We start from the raw sequence: 22,296 nt of genomic DNA on the forward strand, positions 1-22,296 counted from the left end.
CTTTGCATTGAAGGTACACTGGTTTCTTAGGCAGACTAGTGGTTAGAGTTATCTGACCAGTAACCATGAAGCCTGAGTTGACAAAGTGACAATAGTCCTTTTGTTCTGTCTTGAGGAAGGCAGTTGACTTCGCCCCCCACGCCGCACCAATTGAGACGGGTCGGGTTAAATGATTAAGCTAAACCTTTAAACCTTGAACTGGCAAACAGACAATTTACTTTTCCCTTGCAAATTGATAAACAATGTAATAGAACCATTTTTCTCCTCTTACAATTATAACATTGACTTTTGCCATAATGGCCTTCCCTAGTCACAAGGACTCCACAACAGATGGGAAATAGTCTCAGATCAGGATGTCATCCAAGGCAAATCTTACCAAGCAACCCTGCTTCTCATCACAGTGCTTGTGGAACAAGGACATATTTGCCGGCACACAAGCTACAGTATCTCACAAACATGAGTACACCCCTCACATTTCTGTAAATATTTTAGTATATCCTTTCATGTGCACTGTGAAATTACACTTTGCTTAAATATAAAGTAGTGAGTGTACAGCTTGTATAACAGTGTACATTCGCTGTCCCCTCATAACCGTTGGCAATAAAAGGGAGTACAACCTTAAGTGAAAATGTCCAAATTGGGCCTAATTAGTCATTTTCCCTCCCCGGTGTCATGTGACTCGTTAGTGTTACAAGGTCTCAGGTGTGAATGGGGAGCAGTTTTGTTAAATTTGGTGTTATCGCTCTTACACTCCCTCATACTGGTCACTGAAAGTTCAACATGGCACCTGATGGCAAAGAACTCTCTGAGGATCTGAAAAAAAGAATTGTTGCTCTACATAAAGATGGCCTAGGCCAGGGCTGGCCAACCCTGTTTCTGGAGAGCCACAGTCCTGTAGGTTCTCTCCAACTCTTATTCAGCACACCTGATTCTAATTAGTTGTTGGATGAAAAGCAGACTCAGGTTAGTCACAAATTAGGCTGAAGAGAAAACCTACAAGACTGTGGTTCTCCAGGAACAGGGTTGGCCAGCCCTGGCCTAGGCTATAAGAAGATTGCCAAGACCCTGAAACTGAGCTGCAGCACGGTGGCCAAGACCATACAATGGTTTAACAGGACCGGTTCCATTCAGAACAGGCCTTGCCATGGTCGACCAAAGAAGTTGAGTGCACATGCTCAGCGTCATATCCAGAGGTTGTAAATAGACATATGAGTGCTGCCAGCATTGCTGCAGAGGTTAAAGGGGTGCAGGGTTAGCCTGTCAGTGCTCAGACCATATGCCGTACACTGGATCAAATTGGTCTGCATGGCTGTTGTCCCAGAAGGAAGCCTCTTCTGAAGGTGATGCACAAGGAAGTCCACAAACAGTTTGCTGAAGACAAGCAGACTAAGGACATGGATTACTGGAACCATGTCCTATGGTCTGATGAGACCAAGATAAACTTATTTGGTTCAGATGGTGTCAAGCGTGTGTGGCGGCAACCAGGTGAGGAGTACAAAGACAAGTATCTCTTGCCTACAGTCAAGCATGGTGGTGGGAGTGTCATGGTCTGGGGCTGCATGAGTGCTGCCGGCACTGGGGAGCTACAGTTCTTTGAGGGAACCATGAATGCCAACATGTACTGTGACATACTGAAGCATAGCATGATCACCTCCCTTCGGAGACTGGGCCGCAGGGCAGTATTCCAACATGATAACGACCCCAAACACACATCCAAGATGACCACTGCCTTGCTCAAGAAGCTGAGGGTAAAGGTGACGGACTGGCCAAGCATGTCTCCAGACCTAAACCCTATTGAGCATCTGTGGGGCATCCTCAAACGGAAGGTGGAGGAGCGCAAGGTCTCTAACATCCACCAGCTCTGTGATGTCATCATGGAGGAGTGGAAGAGGACTCCAGTGGCAACCTGTGGAGCTCTGGTGAACTCCATACCCAAGAGGGTTAAGGCAGTGCTGGAAAATGATGGTGGCCACACAAAATATTGACACTTTGGGCCCAATTTGGACATTTTCACTTGTGTTATTTTGAGGGGACAGCAATTTTACACTGTTATATAAGCTGTACACTCTGTACTTTACATTGTAGCAAAGAGTCATTTCTTCAGTGCTGTCACATAAAAAGTAGTTCATTAGAAAATGTAATTCCCATAAAAGGTATTGCATTGAATTTTAGCCTATTATTTAATGCAACTGTTTTCGATGAAAGATATCTGAGGAGGTTATTCAGTGGGCCTGGTCGCTTCAAGAGAAATATTTCTACAGACTAGAGAGAATCTCCTTTTAATTGTTGGATACTAATTTAATCCAGCGCTCACATTACTTCTCTCCTACATCTCCTGATCCTATGAACTTCAGTCCACAATGTGGAATTGATTTCTACAGTACTGATAACTCATTAACACATTTTCGTTTGCCGATGTTCTACCTTTTCTTCTTCACTCAAAGGGATTTTTATATTAAATACATTCCATAGATAGAAACATTCCATAGTGTTTCTAGCCTGACCATGGTACTAAATATTTTCATGATCTTTGCATCTTTGCTATAACTGTTAAAACCAACCAAGTTTGCCAAGACAATCAGTAACAGGCGTATTACAGGTTAGCATGACAAATATGACCATACATATATTGAATTGTCTCCCAGACGGCCAGGGAGAATTACATAAACCTGTGAGGATTTGAATTACCCAAAAGTGCTGTTACATTTATTGCAATATATAAAGTGAAATCATTCAAAGTTAAACAATTCTGAGAATTTCCTGGGAAACGTTTCTAGTAACACTCCCTCCCTCTACAACTCTATTTGGGATATATTAGTAACCGTGAAGCTTGTTCTGTGGCATTAGCTATGCAGTTCTTATGCTCCTGTGTTTTCTGGAGCAGATGTTGCGTTGCCTGTGTTTGCCTCGGATCCTCCCCCCACCACGACATCCCCTGACATGCCGTCAGTCCACACGACCTGCTACCTTCAGCGGTGGGATTGTCAGCCAGAATCTGTGTAGATCACACACTTTGCTTCTGATTGTTTTACGAACGTCTAAGCAGCCCATAATCAGACAACCTGGAAAATTCATGAAAATGTGACTATGAAAATGATCTAGGTCCGACCCATAAATATGTCTGTTGACGTCTCTTAATGTTTGGATCTGATTTTCTTTGGTTGATGTTGACTGTATATGTAGTGGTGAGTGAATATAGCCTAATATGCTACTCAGAGTAGAGCAAATTGCTGAGTGAGTTAATGTCATTAGCTGAGCAAAGCCAGGCTCAGCAGCCCCTAGCAACACAAAACAGATCCCACACAGCCTACATCGGTTGACGCTAAGTATCATGTAATGCGATGCAATTTTCCAAATTACATTGTTCATATAAAAACTATTCGGTTAGTTTGCGGTTAATTGAGTGCCAATTTATCCCTTTAAGGTGATTCTGTCCTTTTCAAATAGAGAGGCTTATTTATGGATCCTACATCAGCAGGCATCTCAAAGAGGCACTTTCAATGTGTTCTGAAAGAAAAACTTATAAATTATTAAAACAGCCAGATGAATATCCTCAGACGTGAACGGACTGGGTTTGTATTCTAACACCTAGAAATTGTTAGCAACCATTTAACTGTAAAACCACTGTGTAGCATGCAAGGTCAATGACAAATAAAAGTACTTTTTCCAAACAGGGTGTACAAATGCAGACAAAATAAAACAGAGCAGCTGGAAATGACATCTGCTAAAAAGAAAGCAAAACGGAGGAATCAGCCAGAAATCTGCCAGTTACTTTGCCCCTAGCTTTTGTCAAAACAAAAAGGCATTTTTAAAAAGTAACACCTTTCGTTGACACACACACACACACACACACACACACACACACACACACACACACACAGGGCTGTTGCCATGAATCCTGGGCCCCCTAAAAAGATACATGCCTGGGCCCACTCACTTACAGATGACTTTGACATTATCATGATAATGTCATGGGGTCCCTTCCAAGCCACAGGCCTCGTGAATCATACCCATCTTTCCCTGTGTTGGCCACGGCCCTGCACACAAACTATTTATTTGAATAGTTTTACATCTTATCAGATGCAGAGCTGAGTGCTGGCAGTCAAAAAAAGATAAATAGCTTAAGCGTATTGTACGCATATTCATTCATTTCAGAGCACATCACTGCTAACCTATTGAGTTGAGACCCGAATATTTCAGTCGTTTTCAGATGTATACTGTGGATGTTGGTGAGAATCAACATGTAAGGGGCAGCCAGATGATTCTCGCTGAAAGCTAATTTATTTCCCCGGCAAGAGCGACAGAAGACAGAATTTTAATTGAAAGAAAAAAAGGCTGTTTGCTTGCTTTATTTCCATAATTGATCTGGGGTGCGCTTTCGGTAAACAGAGGAAAAGAGAAAAAATGATAGGTCTCTTCAGTGTAACCAGCGGTTGGAAACATATGATTAATACTCTGTCCATACAGGCTGTTATTTAGGAGACAGGCCTTGCTCCCGGCTGTGTTTGTCTTTTAGACAATACCTCTGATAAGGGTTTTAAGATTTTGGAGCTGGTGGAGGCCTATGTCGCTTTCACACAAAAGAGCACACTGACTGGTTTCAAGCAGTGGATTTTCCCTCTTAGAGAAATAATCTGAAAGACGTCTTTTCAATGTCCTGTGTTGCGTGCATCCTTTCCTTGGTAGGAGATAACGTCAGACCTACACTCGAAAACCATTCTCGAACCACCCCCACCCCCCCAATACCCCCCCCTGCTATACAGTTACGCTACGACTTGACCTTTCAATTATGCCGCGTGGTGAGCGAATCACAGTTCACAGCGATGACACATCAAAGGCCTGCCTTTCTGTGGATATGGGATGATTTCAGGCATTTACACATTTCAACAACATGATGGTCATCCTCACAGCAATCATTGATTATGTACACACATCTAACTGGTCAGTCGTGAAATCTAGGACATCTTAGGGACAGTTTCATACTGAAGAGAAAGAAAACTTGCAATCAGGATTGTTCTTCAGTGGGTCTGGTGTGAAGGATTCTAGCTAGCTAGAGTGCTGACACGAAGGGGGGGTGAATGGCTCAGGAGTCCTGCCGTCTCCCCAGAGACCAGGGTTTGATACCTGTCGCTACCTCCACCCCTATGGCTCCTGTTCACCTCTCTCCCAATAATTCCAACTGTCAAAAAAGCCTTGAAACAACAATGAGAACTATGCAAAACAGAGTGAATGTCCACTCTCATTTTTCAAAATTAATTAACACCCAAGTTTCTAGATACAAGCATACAAGCATGACGTATTCAATACAGATCATGGGCAAAAAACTGTCAAATCAATTATCGTATGTCACGTGTAACGACGTCATTGAAAGTAATCAGAGAGCTGCAGTACCACGCATGTATACAAACCTGCTGGGAAGTGCTACTGCAGTGTTATCTCATGCTACTCACTTTGGAAATATCTGTGCTGCTAAGCTGCAGACGTGGTGCACACATTGATGTGGTCCCGTGTCCCTCATGTACGTACCTCAAGGGTACAGCTTTGGCCGCTACTCTTTTTTAGTACTCTGCGGCCCATGACTGGAATGAACTGCAAAAGACTAAAACTAGACAGTCCCATCACTCCTTACTCCTTTAAAACGAAACAGTTATCTGAGCAGCAATCAGATTACTGTACCTGCAAAGCACCCTGATCCATCGGTATGTGTGCATGTATCACCTCATATGGTGAACCTGTATATAGGTATAATCACATTGGTGTAATGTATTTTTTTCCGACCTCTTTGCTTTTTTCCCCCGCTTGTAGATATCTTCTTTTGAGTGTTACTTTCTCCGTGAGACACTTTTTGTTGTCTTGCACTGTTCTGTCTCTGGGCAGTTCGTCATTGCTAATTTAAAGTGGTTCTGATTCAGCGTACCTGCTGAAATAAATGTGAAATACAAAAAATATATATATACTATGTTAGCATTCATATCTGGGAGACAAACACACCACGTGCTAATGATAATATACACCGATCAGCCATAACATTATGACCATCTGCCTAATATTGTGTAAGTCCCTCTTTTGCCACCAAAACAGCCCTGACCTGTCGATGCATGGACTCCACTAGACCTCTGAAGATGTGTTGTGGTTTCTAGCACCAAGATGTTAGCAGCAGATCCTTTAAGTCCTTTAAGTTGCGAGGTGGGGCCTCCACGGATCGGACCTGTTTGTCCAGCACAACCCACAGATGCTCAATTGGAAGTCAACACTTGAACTCGTTGTGTTCCTCAAACCATTCCTGAAGCATTTTTGCTTTTTGGCAGGGCGCATTATTCTGCTGAAAGAGGCCAATGCCATCAGGGAATACCGTTGCCATGAAAGGGTGCACATGGTCTGCAACAATCTTCAGGTAGGTGGTACGTGTCAAAGTAACATCCACATGAATGGCAGGACCCAAGGTTTCCCAGCAGAACATTGCCCAAAGCATCACACTGCCTCCACCGACTTGCCTTCTTCCCATAGTGCATCCTGGTGCCATGTGTTCTCCAGGTAAGTGACGCACATACACCCGGCCGTCCACGTGATGTAAAAGGAAACGTGATTCATCAGACCAGACCACCTTCTTCTATTACTCTGTGGTCCAGTTCTGATGCTCCCGTGCTGTTGGTAGGCACTTTTGGCAGTGGACACGGGTCAGCATGGGCACCCTGACTGGTCTGCAGCTACACAGCCACATACGCAACAAACTGCAATGCACTGTGTTCTGACACCTTTCTATCAGTACCAGCATTAACTATTTCTGCAATTTGAGTAGCTCGTCTGTTGGATCAGACCATACGCTCCTCACGTACATCAATGAGCCTTGGCTGCCCATGACCCTATCGCCGGTTCACCACTTTTCCTTCCTTGGACCACCTTTGATAGGTACTGACAACTGCAGACCGGGAACACCCCACAAGGGCTGCCGTTTTGGAGATGCTCTGCCCCTGTCGTCTGGCCATCACAATTTGGCCGTAGTCAAATTCGCTAAAATCCTTACGCTCTCGAATGTTTCCTGCTTCTAACACATAAACTTTGAGGACAGAATGTTCATTTTATGCCTAATATATCCCACCCACTGACAGGTGTTATTCACTTCACCTGTCATAATGTTATGGCTGATTGGTGCATATGTTTTACTTTAATTCAACAATATGTTTTTTGGTAAATGTTCTTATATTCAGAAGTATTCTTAAGACCTGTCTTTGAATATCAAAGAAAATTGTTACCTTGTTAAGTCCCACCTCCAACAGATTATGATTTGTCAGAGGTCACCAACTACCTGTTAATCCATATTATAGGAAAGGTACATGAGGAGAACCAAACAAGAGTTTCCTTCTTGAAACTTGGCAAGCGAAGCAAAACACAACAACCATTAAATGCCAAAACTTCAAACAGCCTCGACCCGAAACATACTCCATCACAAAGATACGTTTGTACACTGTGGATTGCATTGGGACCCAGTGACCTATATTTTCCCCATCGTGTATTGGGACACAGCCACCACTAAACCACCAGGTGTGTACTTACTAAGGCCTCCACAAATGATGACCTCCGTTTAAAATCCCTTTGTCTTTTGTTCCATCGCACCAGGTCCCATTGGACATTGCTGCCCGTGTATTTGTTTTGTACTTCTTTTATTATCCCCCCCGTTCTATGTCCCTCTCCCTCCACCTACCAACTCACCAAACACACGGATGGGGAAGAGACACGCTGTGGTGACTTCATCCAGCCGAATGAAGCCGGCGGCCCTGTGCCGCAGTGATCACCCACCAAATCCCTTCGGGGGATTAGTGTGACTCAAATCAAGAAAGCCGTGCAACTTCAAGGCTGGGAGAACTTGGTTGGGGCCAGTGCAACTGGGGACCGGTTGGTTTTTTTCCCCGGCTGAACGCCATTCTCACACTTCTGTAGGCCTCCACGTGGGCGCTGCTACTTTCCCCTCTGCGCTCAGTAACATCAATTTGGAAGAAGTTGCCGAATGGTCGACTGTGGTGGTAAAACATGGATGTTGTCTTTTGGTGGGGACTTCTGCCATCTTGCTTTTCGTGTTTCTCTTAACTCCGGATCTCAACAGTAACTCTCCAAGAAATGTAACTTAACGTTGAGCATGTAACAAACCCAATCTATGACACCAACACATGGAACTGGGGAAACACGCTGTAACAATTATGCAGAAAACATACAAGAACAAGGTCAATAAGCATCGGCGGCCCAGCTTGCAACGTTACCAGCCAATAACAGTGACCGACAGATCCAACAGGCTGCCGAATCTCTCAAAAACAATTCCTCGAAAGGTCCTGGCCTCTTGAAACCTGAGGTGCTGCGCTAAGGACACTGCCACAAGGTTCAAAAGAGGGAACAATTCATTCCGGCGGCAGGCTTCTCTGTGTGTGTGCAGAGGTTTAAAAGATTTGTTTTGAGCCATGTTTAGCGGGTTTAGTGTTGTGACCCCACTTGAATGAGAGATCATCCACAGAAAGCAGACGTGGGGGGTGAGGGGTTATGTGTGTGTGTGTGTGTGTGTGTGGGGGGGGGGGGGGGGGGTAGTGACTGGAGTGTTGCGGTGATCGGGGAGAAACAGTTTAGTTATTTAAACTCCATTTTGAAACCAGTTCCTCATTTCCATCTGTTTCACATACCCTGTAGTGTCGCCGTTTCTTTCTACTTTTGGTCACGTTTGATATTTTCCCAACGTTTCCGTCCCCTGCTCTCCACTTCCCTCCTCCGGACATTTACCTGGTTCTTCCTTTCCTGTTTCCTATCCTTTCCCGCACACAGTAATACTGACCTTTGGTTTACATGCCTTCCATTTCACTCACTCTGTATCTTATCTCTGTCAATCTCTGTGTCGAACCCTCTCTTTCAACTTCTCAAACTATCTGGCAGAACAGCTCCTCAACTCTCTCTCTCTCTCAGAACTTTCGGATCAGCCGCAAAGCTGTGGCTCGAGTCCTGAGTCACCGCCCATGTTCCCGTTTACACAACAGAGGTCAAACGCTCCTAGTTCCCATGCAGAGACAATGCCCCCCCCCCCCCACCCTCACCACCACCCTTTTCCCCCCTACAAGTTCATGCTTCCTTTCCAGCTGTCCCGGGCTCGACCCAAACACTCACCCGGGCAGCTTTGCCATCTTCGTGAAACCAAACACGTCCATGCGTTCAAGCTACGCCTGACAGAACTCAGGCCCCGCCTGAGTGGGAATCAGATCCAGATTCGAAATCCAGAGTTTTACATCCAAACACCGGATTCACGCAATCTCTGTGGCAGGACTCCGCGAGGAGCGTCTCTGAAACATCGGAGAAGTGGTTCCTCGCACAGCCTTCAGACCAGTTGTGCCTCCGGTCCGGAGAGTGATGCCCTTGAGAGGGTGTGGTGGGCCGGAAGGACCACCCCGGGACTAGCCAGTCCGCTCTACCTCCCCCTCCCCCTGGCTGCGGTGGGCAATGCTGAGCCTCCTCTCCGTGGTCTCCATCTCCGCTGAGCTGGGAGATTGTGCCAGTCCGGAGCTACACACAGAGAATGAAGAAGCCAGTGAAGGAGGAGAAGGGAGGGGATGAGGAGGAAGAGGAAGGAGGGGGCGGGGCGGGGGGGGGGGGTGGAGAGATGGGGCTGGAGGTGGGGAGGGGGGGGGGGGCGTACAGCAACGAGGAGGGACGCAGCGGATCTGACTGATGCTCCCAGCACTTACGCGTCCTCCGCGGAGAAAAGAGAAGCCATCCGTCTCCTTGGTCTTCACCCCTTTATTAAAGAGTGGGTGGGAGGGGGGAGGGGTGACCAGACTGCCATGTGAGGGGGGGGGGGGGGGCTCAGCAGAGAGAGGAAGAGAGAGAGAGAGAGAGAGGGGTAGAGAGAGAAACAGAAAGATAAAGAGAGACGTGTGACAGGCTTTGAGAGAGTGCTGACTCTGCGGAACGAGGGAGGGAGGGATGCTGTTGGGAGCAGGACCCTGTCTCTCCGTTTTATTTGTGTTGCTAAGTGAGCCACGGCGAACACACTGTAGGCAAGCTGCCACCGAGAAAGCGACACACCGCAAACTTATCAAATGACAAACCTCGAAACAGAGCTTCGTCTGACGTGATGAACCCGAAAGGGTTTCAGTTGGCACACGAGCCCACTTCCAACTGCAGGAAGTGTCCGCGGTTCGCGTAGTTCCCCTTTGACATGTTTACTATTCATTCCCGCCCCGTATGAACCGTTTGACCTGGAAGAAGTGATGGTGGCCTACAGATGGTCCAGGGAGCAACAAGACGCCATTCTGTGACTGACCCGCCCAGATCCAAGGACAAAGCGGCCGTATGAACAAGCTTCCTGGACAACGACACGCTGGGACCGGAATATACTTACAGAGTAAACTGACCACGTAACAGTCCACTAATGCAATACAACAATGAAACAGGTTGCTGTGCTGTGCTTTGGGGTTTTGCTTCATTCTATTATTTCAAATTTCTTTTTCTCCTCCAGTGTGTCCTATGTTTGTCATATTCTCAGTGTGCTGTAGCTCTGTCTCTGACGCAACCAACTGCACCTACAGGGTAAGGATTCAGGCACACAAAAAGAGTTGTGGTGTTCACAGGCTAAGAAAGTAGGTGGGCTGGCCCAAGAACTAGTGAGATCCTACTGAGCAACACTGGCTTTTGCTAGGAAATATCTCCTCTGTGAAGTGTGTGAGTAACTTAATTTGCCATGTGCTTCTAAGGACGCCATTAAGTCGGGGAAACAATGTATGGAAAACCTTGTTTTTGACATATTCACTTTTGAAGGAGAAAACTGTATGAAACATCACGTTTTATCGACAAGAAAATTGTCAGACCGTCGGCTCAGTTCCATCTCGCACCATAGGCTTCCACTGCCTGGCCACTGTGCGTCCTGTCCCTGTTTGGAGTGGACATGACCACCTGACGCTTGAGATTTATGCATCCAATGTTGTATCTGGCTCCGTTTCCATCTGTGTTTTGGGTCTTTATTGTGTCAGTTACATAAGCGTCTCCTTTACACAGCTTTCCAGAGCACACTCCTTCTGCTGACCTGGAGTCAAACTGTGATCCCAAACCACAGCCGAAGCATGTCAACATTTTTAAAACTAGTCCACGGGGGTAGTGTCCATGAATTGCAAGTGGTTGAAGTGCTTTCTAAACATGGAACCCTGCCGTGGGAACCGTCGACCGTTCGTCCCTCTGCGGTCGATGGTTCAACCCTGAACGCGGTTACGCTCAAAGGCACAGAGAACGGAGCGTTCCTTTTCTAAAAACACGGCAGAGAGATGAAAAGAGCCAGGCAGTGAAAGAGACAGCTTTGATGTGGGAGAGCTAGCCTCTTTATTTTTTTTTTGCCACATCCATTTTTGATTAGGAACCCCATGTCCCTGGAGATCTTTACCTGTGTTTGAGGCCGTTCTCCGCAGGTCGCCGTGCCAACCGAGCTCAAAGACAAGCCTGGAACGGGAAATTCTCTCTCTTATCTCTGAGCCGTTCCTATCTTTTCAAACACTGGCAACATGGAGAGTGCCAAGCGGATTCCATTAGATTCCAAATACCTCTCGATTCAGACACAAACCATAATTTGGGACCAGACGCAGAACACTGTATCCTAAAAATCAAGTCAGACGTTAGAACTTGGCGTTCCACCGACCAAGCGCTGGCTTTGAGTTTAATAGACAGACAGTGCTGATTCTAAACAGCCATGCATATTAAAGTATTAGGCCAAGGGACACACTAATCTAGATAGATGTCAATGATGCTTTGTGTTGCTGAGAGATAAGGGGGCCATGGCTGGCAACTCCTTTCCACAGAGGGAAAGCCAATATACCCAAGGTCACAACGGGAGACTGTGTGTGTGTGTTTTATTAGAAAAAAAAACATTAGCATTTTTGCTTTGGTATTCTTGTCGCGACCTGAGGAATGATCCGGAATGGTTTAAACAAAACCCAAGGTGGAATGGCTATGGTCCTGGGCAAGGAAATAGTCTGACTTGTGAGAGCTAGATGTTATTGTTTGTTGACTCTAACAAGCATACAAGGTTACAGCTCAAGCAATATGAGCTGTATCAGGTCAGTTTCAACACACAGGCTCGTATATTGTTCTAGCAGTATGAGATAATGAGAAAGGCTACATGCAAATGATACAGCAATGCAAATAATATTAGGTCAGATTTAGACAGCTCATTTGATTTAATGATATGATACAAGGAATAGCTCAGAGTGCTATGCAACCGCCGTACAAGCACACAAACGCCGTTGTTTATATGTAGAGTTAGCTTTCCAGTCATGGACTTATAAATGTCTGCATGACAGGCAAAATAAACGAAATACCCGTTTCTCCATGATGTACACACTGTGTACATTTTCGTCCTCACATGCTCTTTTGACGGGAAACGCATTTCTCGGGCTGCATTTTCAACACTGCGGGTGGATTGTATTGCCACTCAATCACGGTGCAGCGCTCGTAATGAATATTAACAAAGGGATCAGCCCCCTGTCACGTTGCCAGTTGATCATCAGACGTGACAGCTTGATTCTGGCCTCATATTACCGCGTGGCAGATCTCACATATGTCCATCTTATGTCTACTTTATGGTTCATTTAATGAATTTGTGATGTGATTTATACAGGCTGAATGTTAATTCTGTTGGGGTGAGAGCAACAACTGGGTCACAATTCCCTATTGAGAGCACTGATAGCCACACTGCCACCGGCCCCAGGCAAAATAAGTTCACTGCACAGAAAATATGGCCTGTGTTTGGGATACACACGTTACATTAGCAGCAACACCGCGAATAGTAAGTCGCTACGAAGGAGAGCGCCTGCTAACAGAGTCAAAAGCACATGCAAATGTGGCAGTAGCCTGGGCACGGATGTGCCTGTGTGACTTTGCAATAAGCCGCGTGTTTGGCATTACGATGACAATGGGAATTGTCACGCCGGCACAAATCAATCCCGGACCAGGCTACGTTAGCGGTTGTAGCGCTGACAGCAACAGCACCTCCACCCTCCTTCATTATCCATCACACCACGCCCTCCCCCTCTTCGGAATACACGGAGCGGTTTTCATGGCAACCCCGCAGTAATTATGGGGGATAAAGTGCATGCCTTCCTTCTGTGTCCTGTCCAAACAATAAGATCGTAGATTTGCACTCCCTGTCCCCGGTAATCCAGGCAGCAATTTCTTTCTCCTTATCAAGAAGCCTGCTGTCTAATCCTAAAACAACAAGGCAGCCTATCCAGAGAAATGGAGGGATGGACGGAAGGAGAGAGAAAAGAGGGATAGGAAGATGGAAAAGAAAAAGACAGAGTCGGAGACATAGAGAAAGCACCTAAAAAGTGCAGAAATTATTCAGTGTTCTCAACTTTAGCCGAAACCCGTACGGGACCCAAGTGCCAGGATTGGCCTGTTTTAAGACGTGTATTTGATAGTTCATACCGGGGCTTGCGGTTCCACTTAAAGAAGTAGCCTAATATGATTATTAATTAATGCAAAACCTCCGCATCGTCACTATAGCACTGGCTACAGGAGTGCGTGTTTTGTATTGTCTGGGTTACAGAAGCGGCTGTCCAGTGACAGTAAATACGTTTCATGTTTGATGTCTGTCTGACTGAAAAATTTTACACAAATACATAACATGTTCAACCTGCAAAAAATGTAAAACTATTCACTAAATGTGTCTTTGGTGTGATGAATGCACCAGTGACTGACCAAACCGTCCCGGGTGGCATCTGAGCGGACAGCAAGACGTGCTACATCAACAGCTTGCCACGGTAAGAACAAAGAAAACATTTTATTTTAGCCATTTAAACATGTGAAAAAGAAAGGTGCTGAAATGTATACCGTGTGCTGTACGTTTTGTAATTAATGGCATAAGCATTAATAGCTAACCATCGGATAACACATTCTTCAAATCATTTCGTATGATCTCCGCAGGCCCAGTAAGGCGAGTGAAGATTTGTCATGTACCTTTTGATCACACATTATGCTACCCTGTATAGTGTGACAATGATGTTTCTAATCTGATTTTGAAACAATCACTTCAAAAGGTGCTGTACCACATTTGTTCTGTTCACTCAGAAACGACTTGCTGCACCCAGACAGCGTGTTGTCAGTTGTGATGAATGCAACGAAACGTGTGTTGCAAAAAAATTTATATATCTACGTGCAATAACCTTCAGTGATTTTGATCAGGCACAACACGCCTGGAGCTACTGTGTGTGCTTCTCAGCCTCCTGGCGCCTACAGTATCTCCTGCCCTCACCAACATTTTGGTGTTGTGGGAGAACCGCAATGGACTTTGGATGGTGCTGGCCTGCTGCCCGTTTTCAGTTTGCATGGTGATGTGAAATGACGGTGTATCTGCCGTGAATTTTAATGCAAGATGGTTTAGTGCAAAAACTGTGAAATTGTGAGCATGCCGTTATCACAGTTTAGGAAACCTGAAACACTACTGAAACGCAAACTAGATTTAAGACTACAAAAATATATATTCCAAAAGAGGTAAAAAAAAAAAAAAAAAAACCAACAGAAGAGCTATATGTCTTATTTACATGAAATATATGAATATACTACCGCCCACATACAATCACTTCAAAAATAATTGAAAAATGAAAAAATAAAGCACAGGTAATGAACCATATTGTACATAGCCCACATTTGGAATTTATTCTACTTTATCAGTGATTCAAGGGAATCAACATAAATGACAAATTCCTCAAAACCAACTGCATTCATTACTTTGTGCACTCTGCAGTAGCAATGTACAATGGCCCTGAGCCTGGTTAAACACTGGTGTGAATGCCCAAACCTTGGCACTTGAATAGCAACTGATGCCCACTAGTAGTTGGTTTATGTTGAAACAAATGTGAGAAGAAAATTACCCCATATCTACTGTTAAAATCTTTGACGTTGTGATGCTATTTGATTCCACCGGTCCCAGGGCCTTTGTTAATGTCAACAGCATTATGAACTTTATCCAGTACCAGGAAATGCTGGCAAAAAAACTGCTCGCCTCTGCCAAGAGGATGAAACTTGTTAGCCAGTGCATCTTAGTAGATCTTCCTGTAAGTCAATGAACCAAGTACACATTGGAGTCAGCAAACAAACTGTAAATTGGCAGCCAAATGAACATTTTGCAATGGCCATTTTGGTATCTGAACCAGAAGTCTGAATTGTAAGAGCGCATCACCCAAGTTCAGTGTGAAGGATCTTAAGGATATGGTTAAATTGTGTATGTAGGACTGTTCATTGGAAGATCCCATCCAATGTGTTCTCCAATCTCTTAAAATAAATATTGGGAAATGCTCAGTGCTGTTATACTTGCATGGGGAGGGCGCACAAAGTGCTGAAAACATGGGGAGTGAATTATTTAGGCAGTTTGCTTGTTGGTAAATGTTTTAATACTGAAATGTGTTTGTCAACCTCAAGGTGTAAACGATTAGCTTTTAGAAAATAGCAACACAGTCTCCGGATATAGGCTCTTGACCCGTGGACTGGGTTTGGGCTCAAGTTTTAGCTCATTATGGGCCAAACCTGGATTTAACTTTCAGGCCGGTTAAGAACTCTAACCCAGTAAAGCTAGAAGGACCTGTGTCATAGAACCATGCCTCAGGACTACCTGGAATGATGATACCCAGCTGTCACTGTCCCTGAATGTCCTGATAAATGATATGGCCTTAAAATGCACTTTTATTTTCTTCTCCCAGCGCAGTCAGGGGAGCCCGGCTCAAGATTTTTCTTCCAGGTTCTGACCTTCCAACAGAGCTTTTCCTACCCACTGTGCATCAACATCTCATTGCGTACTCTAGTGCTTTGGCTTGGACATCTGTATAAACACTTTGTGACAACGGCAATCTAAAAAAGGAAATACTTGAATTACTTGAATTGATTGAAATACTTGAAATTATTGATTTGTCCTAAATGTACATTGCTCTGGATCTGAGCGTCTGCTAAATTGCTAAAATGCAATTGTAAAATTGTGACTGTAAAGGGTCATATATGCCATTACACAAATACAGTGTGTGGTTCCATAGCTTTATTCTTACAGTTAGCACTGCCAACCCATCACTGCCAACACATCACTGCCAACCCAGCAAACCAGGAACCCTTCCATTACATTTGCTAACTTTCCCAAAACATTCCAGTTGTTTTATCTATGGATGACCAAACAACATTTGAGATCCTATAATGAATGAAATGCGTAAATATCGAATTTTATTTTGTACAGATGTAGGAATGGCAACGCTATGTAGAAATGCGCAATCATTTAAACATATTTTATACATTCCATAAAAACATCTGCTATTTTCTAATGACAGACAATCAGAATTGAAAATGAATGACTGTGAAAATATCAATTATTAAAATATGGTCAGTATCAAATGCTCTTTACATATTTCATCATATATTTAACTATTTATTTAATGATTTAATATTGAGTTGTTTGGCCCTTCATATTTATCGAAGACTAGGTTGATAATATTCCCAAAACAATGATGTTTATTATTAACAAATGACATTTTATATATGTTTTAACTAAAACATATTGTAATATTCAGTTAAATGTTGTCCACAAAGTCTGTAACAATCCCCACAGAACAGTTCCTTAAACATAGAAATCTATCACAATGCCCACAGAACGGTTTCTTAAAGGTAGACATCTGTAAAAACGACAACACATTTCCTTAAAGGTAGACATCTGTAAAAACGACAACACATTTCCTTAAAGGTAGACATCTGTAAAAACGACAACACATTTCCTTAAAGGTAGACATCTGTAAAAACGACAACACATTTCCTTAAAGGTAGACATCTGTAAAAACGACAACACATTTCCTTAAAGGTAGACTCCAGAAAGTCAAACAGCAGATTATGGGAACATTTTAACATCCACTAAGAAAACCGCATTGCACAACAATGCCTCTGTTTTAATCACATAACTGAAATGTTGTTATAGCATTAAACAAACCCATGGACATAAGCCACAGTTATTTCAATATCCACTATGCTACTAATGCCAATGTCATTTAGACAGAGTTCACATTTAACCCTTATTAGGTTACCGGGGAAGTAACAAAATGCATTCTGGGAACGCTCTTGCAACATCAGGTGAATGTTTTACATAAAAAGTTTGTAATAACCTCACAACTGGACAGCTTTTTGTTTTTTGAACGATGCAGGGAAACCTAATGGGTGTTATGGGAACGATGACAGAACCAATTTGCGTTTGCTGGGAAGGAATATATTTGTTTGGAACACAAAGAGTTTTTTATTTCAAGGTTATTGCTAAGACAATTAAAATTTACCTAAACCTCTAGAAATGGGATATTATTGAGTACTGTTTTAGTGGCAGGTATGAGCCCCTGTCTGACCCTCTTTCGATTGACAGTCCAAACACTAAAAGCTCTACCTGTCTTGAAAGAATTAAGAACTTCCAATTCTCTTATCTCTCTGCCGAAGCAAATGCACATCAATAAATTATACCTGCGGAGAGGAAAAAGCTTTCAATTCAGCTTTGCATTATACGTTTGCCTATAATTTAATGAATTTCCCCCTTGAAAAGAAAGTACATCTTTTAATTCTGTTTAGGATTACCGGTGTCCCGGGCATTCTCAGTCGTTCCGCACATGTGGCCATGTCACGCTGAGGAGAGACTAGCGACGTCCAATTGACGTCAGGACACAAAAAAATGGCCTAATCAGTAGCCGATGTCCGTGTGGCATGAGATAACACAGGCCCAGAGTCCATACAGCAAAATCCCGTTTGAATTCCCACAAGCGAGCCGCATTTGGGGAAACTAGTGTCACTGGATTAGCCTATCAGCGGCTAAAGACCACCCACCTGCGTTGACTGACACATCCCTTATGATCATGATATACGCAATGAAATACGGCATTAAATGTTGAAATATGTAATTAAATGATGAAACACACCATGAAATTATGAAATACGACATCAAACTAGAAAATCGGTCACGATATGAAAACGACCAGGACGTTATAAAATACCTCTTATGCTGAAAAAGAAAATAGGGAGGCATTATACAAAGATTTCAGAGTAATGTGCCAGTTAAATGAATATATTTATTTAATTATTTATATAATTGATGTATTTAAACATTGACCCCTTTGGTCCTCCGTACAGCGCGACGCCCATTTGTCACTGATTCCCGGTCGTGCGGGGATGGTCACAGTCTGTCCGCAGTCTCACGTGCAGAGCTGACGCAGAGGAAGAGAGAGTAATCACTCAGAGCGGCACCTGCATACAGTACAGGCGTACATACGTGGGAGATATGTAAATACGTAAGGGCACTGTGTACGGAAGCCTTCTAGCTACCTGGAAATTCAGCCTGCAGTGCCCGACCCACCCGCACGTAGTCGCGTTCCAACCCGCACGTAGTCGCGTTCCAGCGTCTGTCCCGCCGAGCCGGGTCAACTTACACCATGCTTTCCCGCTCCTAGCTGGCACTGTCGCCATGGAGAACTGCAGGAGGGTGGAGCTCTGTCCAACAATTCAGAGCAGTGCCAGGAACAGGACCACATTTAATAGAAAAAAATGTAATAGATTTTTCTATCAATTTTGTGTATTCGTCCATTTCTGACGAGCTGATCCACGCGAATGTACATATAGGCCCACTTCCGAATTTCATGCTGTGAAAACACGTTGCTTTTCCTTGCGAAAAGGCAGAAATAGAGGAAAGGTTGCTGAATTATGTCATATTTAAGAATTGAGAACCTAAGAGAATGTTATCATATGTATATTCACAGAAAAACAACATATGATTCGGTCAGGTATTCAGGACACAACAGTCCTGACCAAATCAATCATTTTTTAAATGTTTGCACCCCATTAATATACAGTACCAGTCAACAATTTGGACCCATGAATTGGTACAGTGTCCAAACACACACACACACACCTCAATCCAGACCTATGTCAAACCAATGCCAGACAATTCTATTTACATGCTGACCCAGTCCAGAATCTGAATGTCAGACATTGTAATTCTATAGACAAACACACTCTATATTCACAGCCAGTTGGCAGTGTTCTCTCTGAATCTCTGCACTTCAGGGCACTTTGTTCAGCATTCTACCCCAGGTGCTGGTTCTCCAAACAACGTTTTGATCTCATATTGAAATCTTATTCAAGCACAGATTCATGTTGGACCGATTTATAGGGAATAATTGAACAACAAAACAAAACACCTTTTTGAGTGTTCAGTATGCTGTTAATAGGGTTTCATCAAAGTCGGTGAAACCTACTGCAATTGTTTGATTTTTCTTCTTCCTCAACTCTCAGTTTCACACGTACACTTGAACGATACACAATCCGCTAGCTTGTGTAATTCACAGAAAACAGACATTTACATTTCACATTCAAGTCGTTCGGTAGCCACACTAAAGCGATTTACAGAAGTGAGCGCAAACATTTTCGAACTGGCCTGCCTTGGGAATTATACCCACAACTGTGGCGTGCTGGGCACCGTGCTCAACAAGCTGAGCTACACTGGACAAACAGAGACGACCAGTTGTTTATCGGTTGCTGTTGCCTTGTGGTTTGTCATGTTTTCCGGATACAGACATCCATTGGCCAGCCATGTTGACCTTGTCGTGTTGTGTGTGTGTGTGTGTGTGTGTGTGTGTGTGTGTGTGTGTGTGTGTTCACACGCGCACACAGTCTGACTGACAACTAATGAAATGTCGGGCAAGCTAAGATAACAATGTTCTGTCATCATATTTGTTCGTGTGTAATGTAGAAAACTATATTATGCTAATGGTATTGTCATGCAAATATGCTGAGTGAAGTGGCATATTGTCACCGGAAACAGCCCAAACGCCTAAATCTCAAGTTTATCATGAGATTTATATTCAGTCGCTGTTGGGTTGCTGCTGGGCCTTCCATTCTCATTACATTTGAGCTGAGGCTCATTCGGATCAGGTAGATTTGCCGAGGTGAGTGCCAGCCTTGTGCACATACGTGGCTCCCAGCCAGAGACCAGAGTTCAATGCCCGTCTACGCCCTTCCCCCCCCGGTCTGTCTGATTCCTACCGTCATTAAATGCCTTGTGATCAAAACAAATAGTTAAGGAGAGCGAGTGTTGTTTTGTTTTTTGACATGGCTAGAATTTTGAGAAAATCTATTTAGTAAGTGATCTTCATTGAATGTAGCGTATGGGCTTGCCCAAACTGATCAGGGCTTTATTGAAGGGCTGTGTAAAATAATGGTCACTGAATCTAAGCGCTGTATATACTGTATAATCCTAAACTAAGTATGAATAAGGTTTGTGTGAAATAGGATTTATTTATTTAAAAGAGGTGATCGCTGGATAGAGTACACGTGTGACCGTGGGAAAGAGAGGAAAGAGAATGGAGGGAGTTAAGAGAGCGAGTGAATTAAGGAGGGAAACAGAGAAAAGCTGTCTAATAGCTGATCCTAATTTGTCCAGATCTTTTCCGCATCCTGATCCTCTCCACATTGTAGCTCTAACCCCCCCCCCCCCCCGACACACACACACCCACACACCCACACACTATCGCCCATATCAGGGCTGTGAACAGTAAAATGCCCACAACTTTCTAACGGGCACGGGGTTGTCATTTCTTCACAGATAGTTCCCTGTGTGTGTTTGCGCTAGAAACCTTTTGTGCTATTATGAATCCGCCTGTATAAGGTCAGTCAATGAGTCCCAACGCAAAACTGACCAAATTTGCTTTGTTTCGTCTGAGGTAAAAAGTCCGGAAAAGATGGCGGTAGAAGCCGGGGACAGCTCTGAGTCGTCACCGACAATGTTTGATGGGGTGGGAGAACAAAGAGGAAGGCATCTGATGTCCCTACACCGTACAGACACTCCAGAACATTCAGAGACCTTGGTACTCGCCCATTTTCCACAGGCGCAAATGACTATGACTGTGAAATAATTATTTCTTGATGATGTTTTCTTTTTTTCAGTGAAAACTCTTCGGTTCTCTCGGTTAAAGGTGGCCACTGCCATGCTGAAGCCCTGTCCCTGTTGCAGTAGTGATATTTTCAACACGTTCCTCTTCTCCGTTCTGACGTCGGCGTTGTCCAATACGAGTGGCCACGTTGCCCATTCACACAACCTGAAATCAGCAGTGGCCAGGAAGGCATCGGTAATGAATTCAACAGGCAACCGACGCCATTTAAATGCAAGAGTTCAACCATGATCCGGTTTATCTGTGGCATCCAAGGCCCTATTATCCGTGATCCATATGCCAGAACCAGACTAGACACGGTCTGCACTACTCTGTGAAAAGAAACAAACATTAGCAACCTCTCATAGATTTCCGCTGCAAATCCCCACTTTATCGGCGGTTGTATTCCCATTCAGGCCATTCAGCCCGCTCCATCATGACGATGTCATGGATGCTAAACACCCTCTTATTGTATTATATTATTATCATCATGGGACACAGGAATCCATCTGCTGCTGAGTCAACGGTGGTCTCCCAACTTCATTAATCCCAATCTGTTTTTCTTTCTCTTCTTTTTTTTTATCACTTCGCTACAAGACCATGACGCTTCACAGTGGATCAATAGGGGTTCTTTCTCTACCCTTGAGCTGTGCTCAAATCCTGAATCTCTATCCAAGAATTTACTTCTGCCGCCTCTGGCCTCTTGGCCATCCCACCCCAACAGGAGGTCAACTCCCGCTCAGCCCGGTAAAAGCTCTTTTCTCTCCTGGCATCCCAATGGTGGAACCAGTTGCCCTTTAAATCCGGGACAGCAGAGCCCTTGCCCATTTTGCCAAATGCTCTGAAACCCTACCTATCTGAAGAGAATGTAAAATAACTCTGGAGTGCCCACAAGTAAATCAGAATCTGTAATGGCCACTGTTATGGTGTCCACGCTACATTCAGTTTCATGGGCTACATTCATTTTCATGGGCTACATTCAGTTTCATGGGCTACATTCAGTTTCATGGGCGTTTTGACGAGTGCATTAATGTATTACTCTTATGGCTCCCTAAAAACATGACGAAGTCGGTGACATGTTTAGGGTTTTCTTTTTTTGGGGAGTGGGGGTAAGGGAACTTTCTCAGGGTACATTACGGCGGTTTTGGTCATCATCATCCGCTGTGGCGTATCTACCATGTCAAAGACGCAGGCGCTACACCAGAAGTTCGCTTTTGGGTTAGAACAGGCAAAAAACCGCAAGCAGGATTGCATGAACCCGGGCTACCTGTGTTAAAAAGCCCAGCGTCATCGACACTTCTGCCAGGGTCTACTCTCCCAGGTGACCCAGCGGTCGTCAGGTCCTGGGCGCCAT

At 44.2% G+C, this 22,296-nt stretch overlaps 1 protein-coding gene across 4 annotated transcripts in view; it reads right to left on the bottom strand.

The window, feature by feature from the left end:
- LOC105020021 (FERM and PDZ domain-containing protein 4) overlaps positions 1–22,296 on the bottom strand; it is a 51,364-nt gene that overhangs the window by 23,438 nt on the left and 5,630 nt on the right. Inside the window, exons 1-2 of one of the 4 annotated variants that reach the window (XM_029116559.2) lie at positions 9,717–9,767; positions 9,142–9,534 (exon numbers count right to left, since the gene is read on the bottom strand). The exons of 2 other annotated variants lie outside the window; for them this stretch is intronic. In XM_029116559.2, the coding sequence (XP_028972392.2) occupies positions 9,142–9,182 (41 nt within the window). In that variant the 5' untranslated portion in view covers positions 9,183–9,534; positions 9,717–9,767. Of the gene's footprint in view, positions 1–9,141; positions 9,535–9,716; positions 9,768–22,296 lie in introns of those variants that run through there. One more of the 4 variants, XM_034289622.1, reaches the window with a different exon arrangement.

The sequence above is a fragment of the Esox lucius genome, chromosome 22 (genome assembly GCF_011004845.1).
Source record: "Esox lucius isolate fEsoLuc1 chromosome 22, fEsoLuc1.pri, whole genome shotgun sequence".
Lineage (NCBI taxonomy): Eukaryota > Metazoa > Chordata > Actinopteri > Esociformes > Esocidae > Esox > Esox lucius.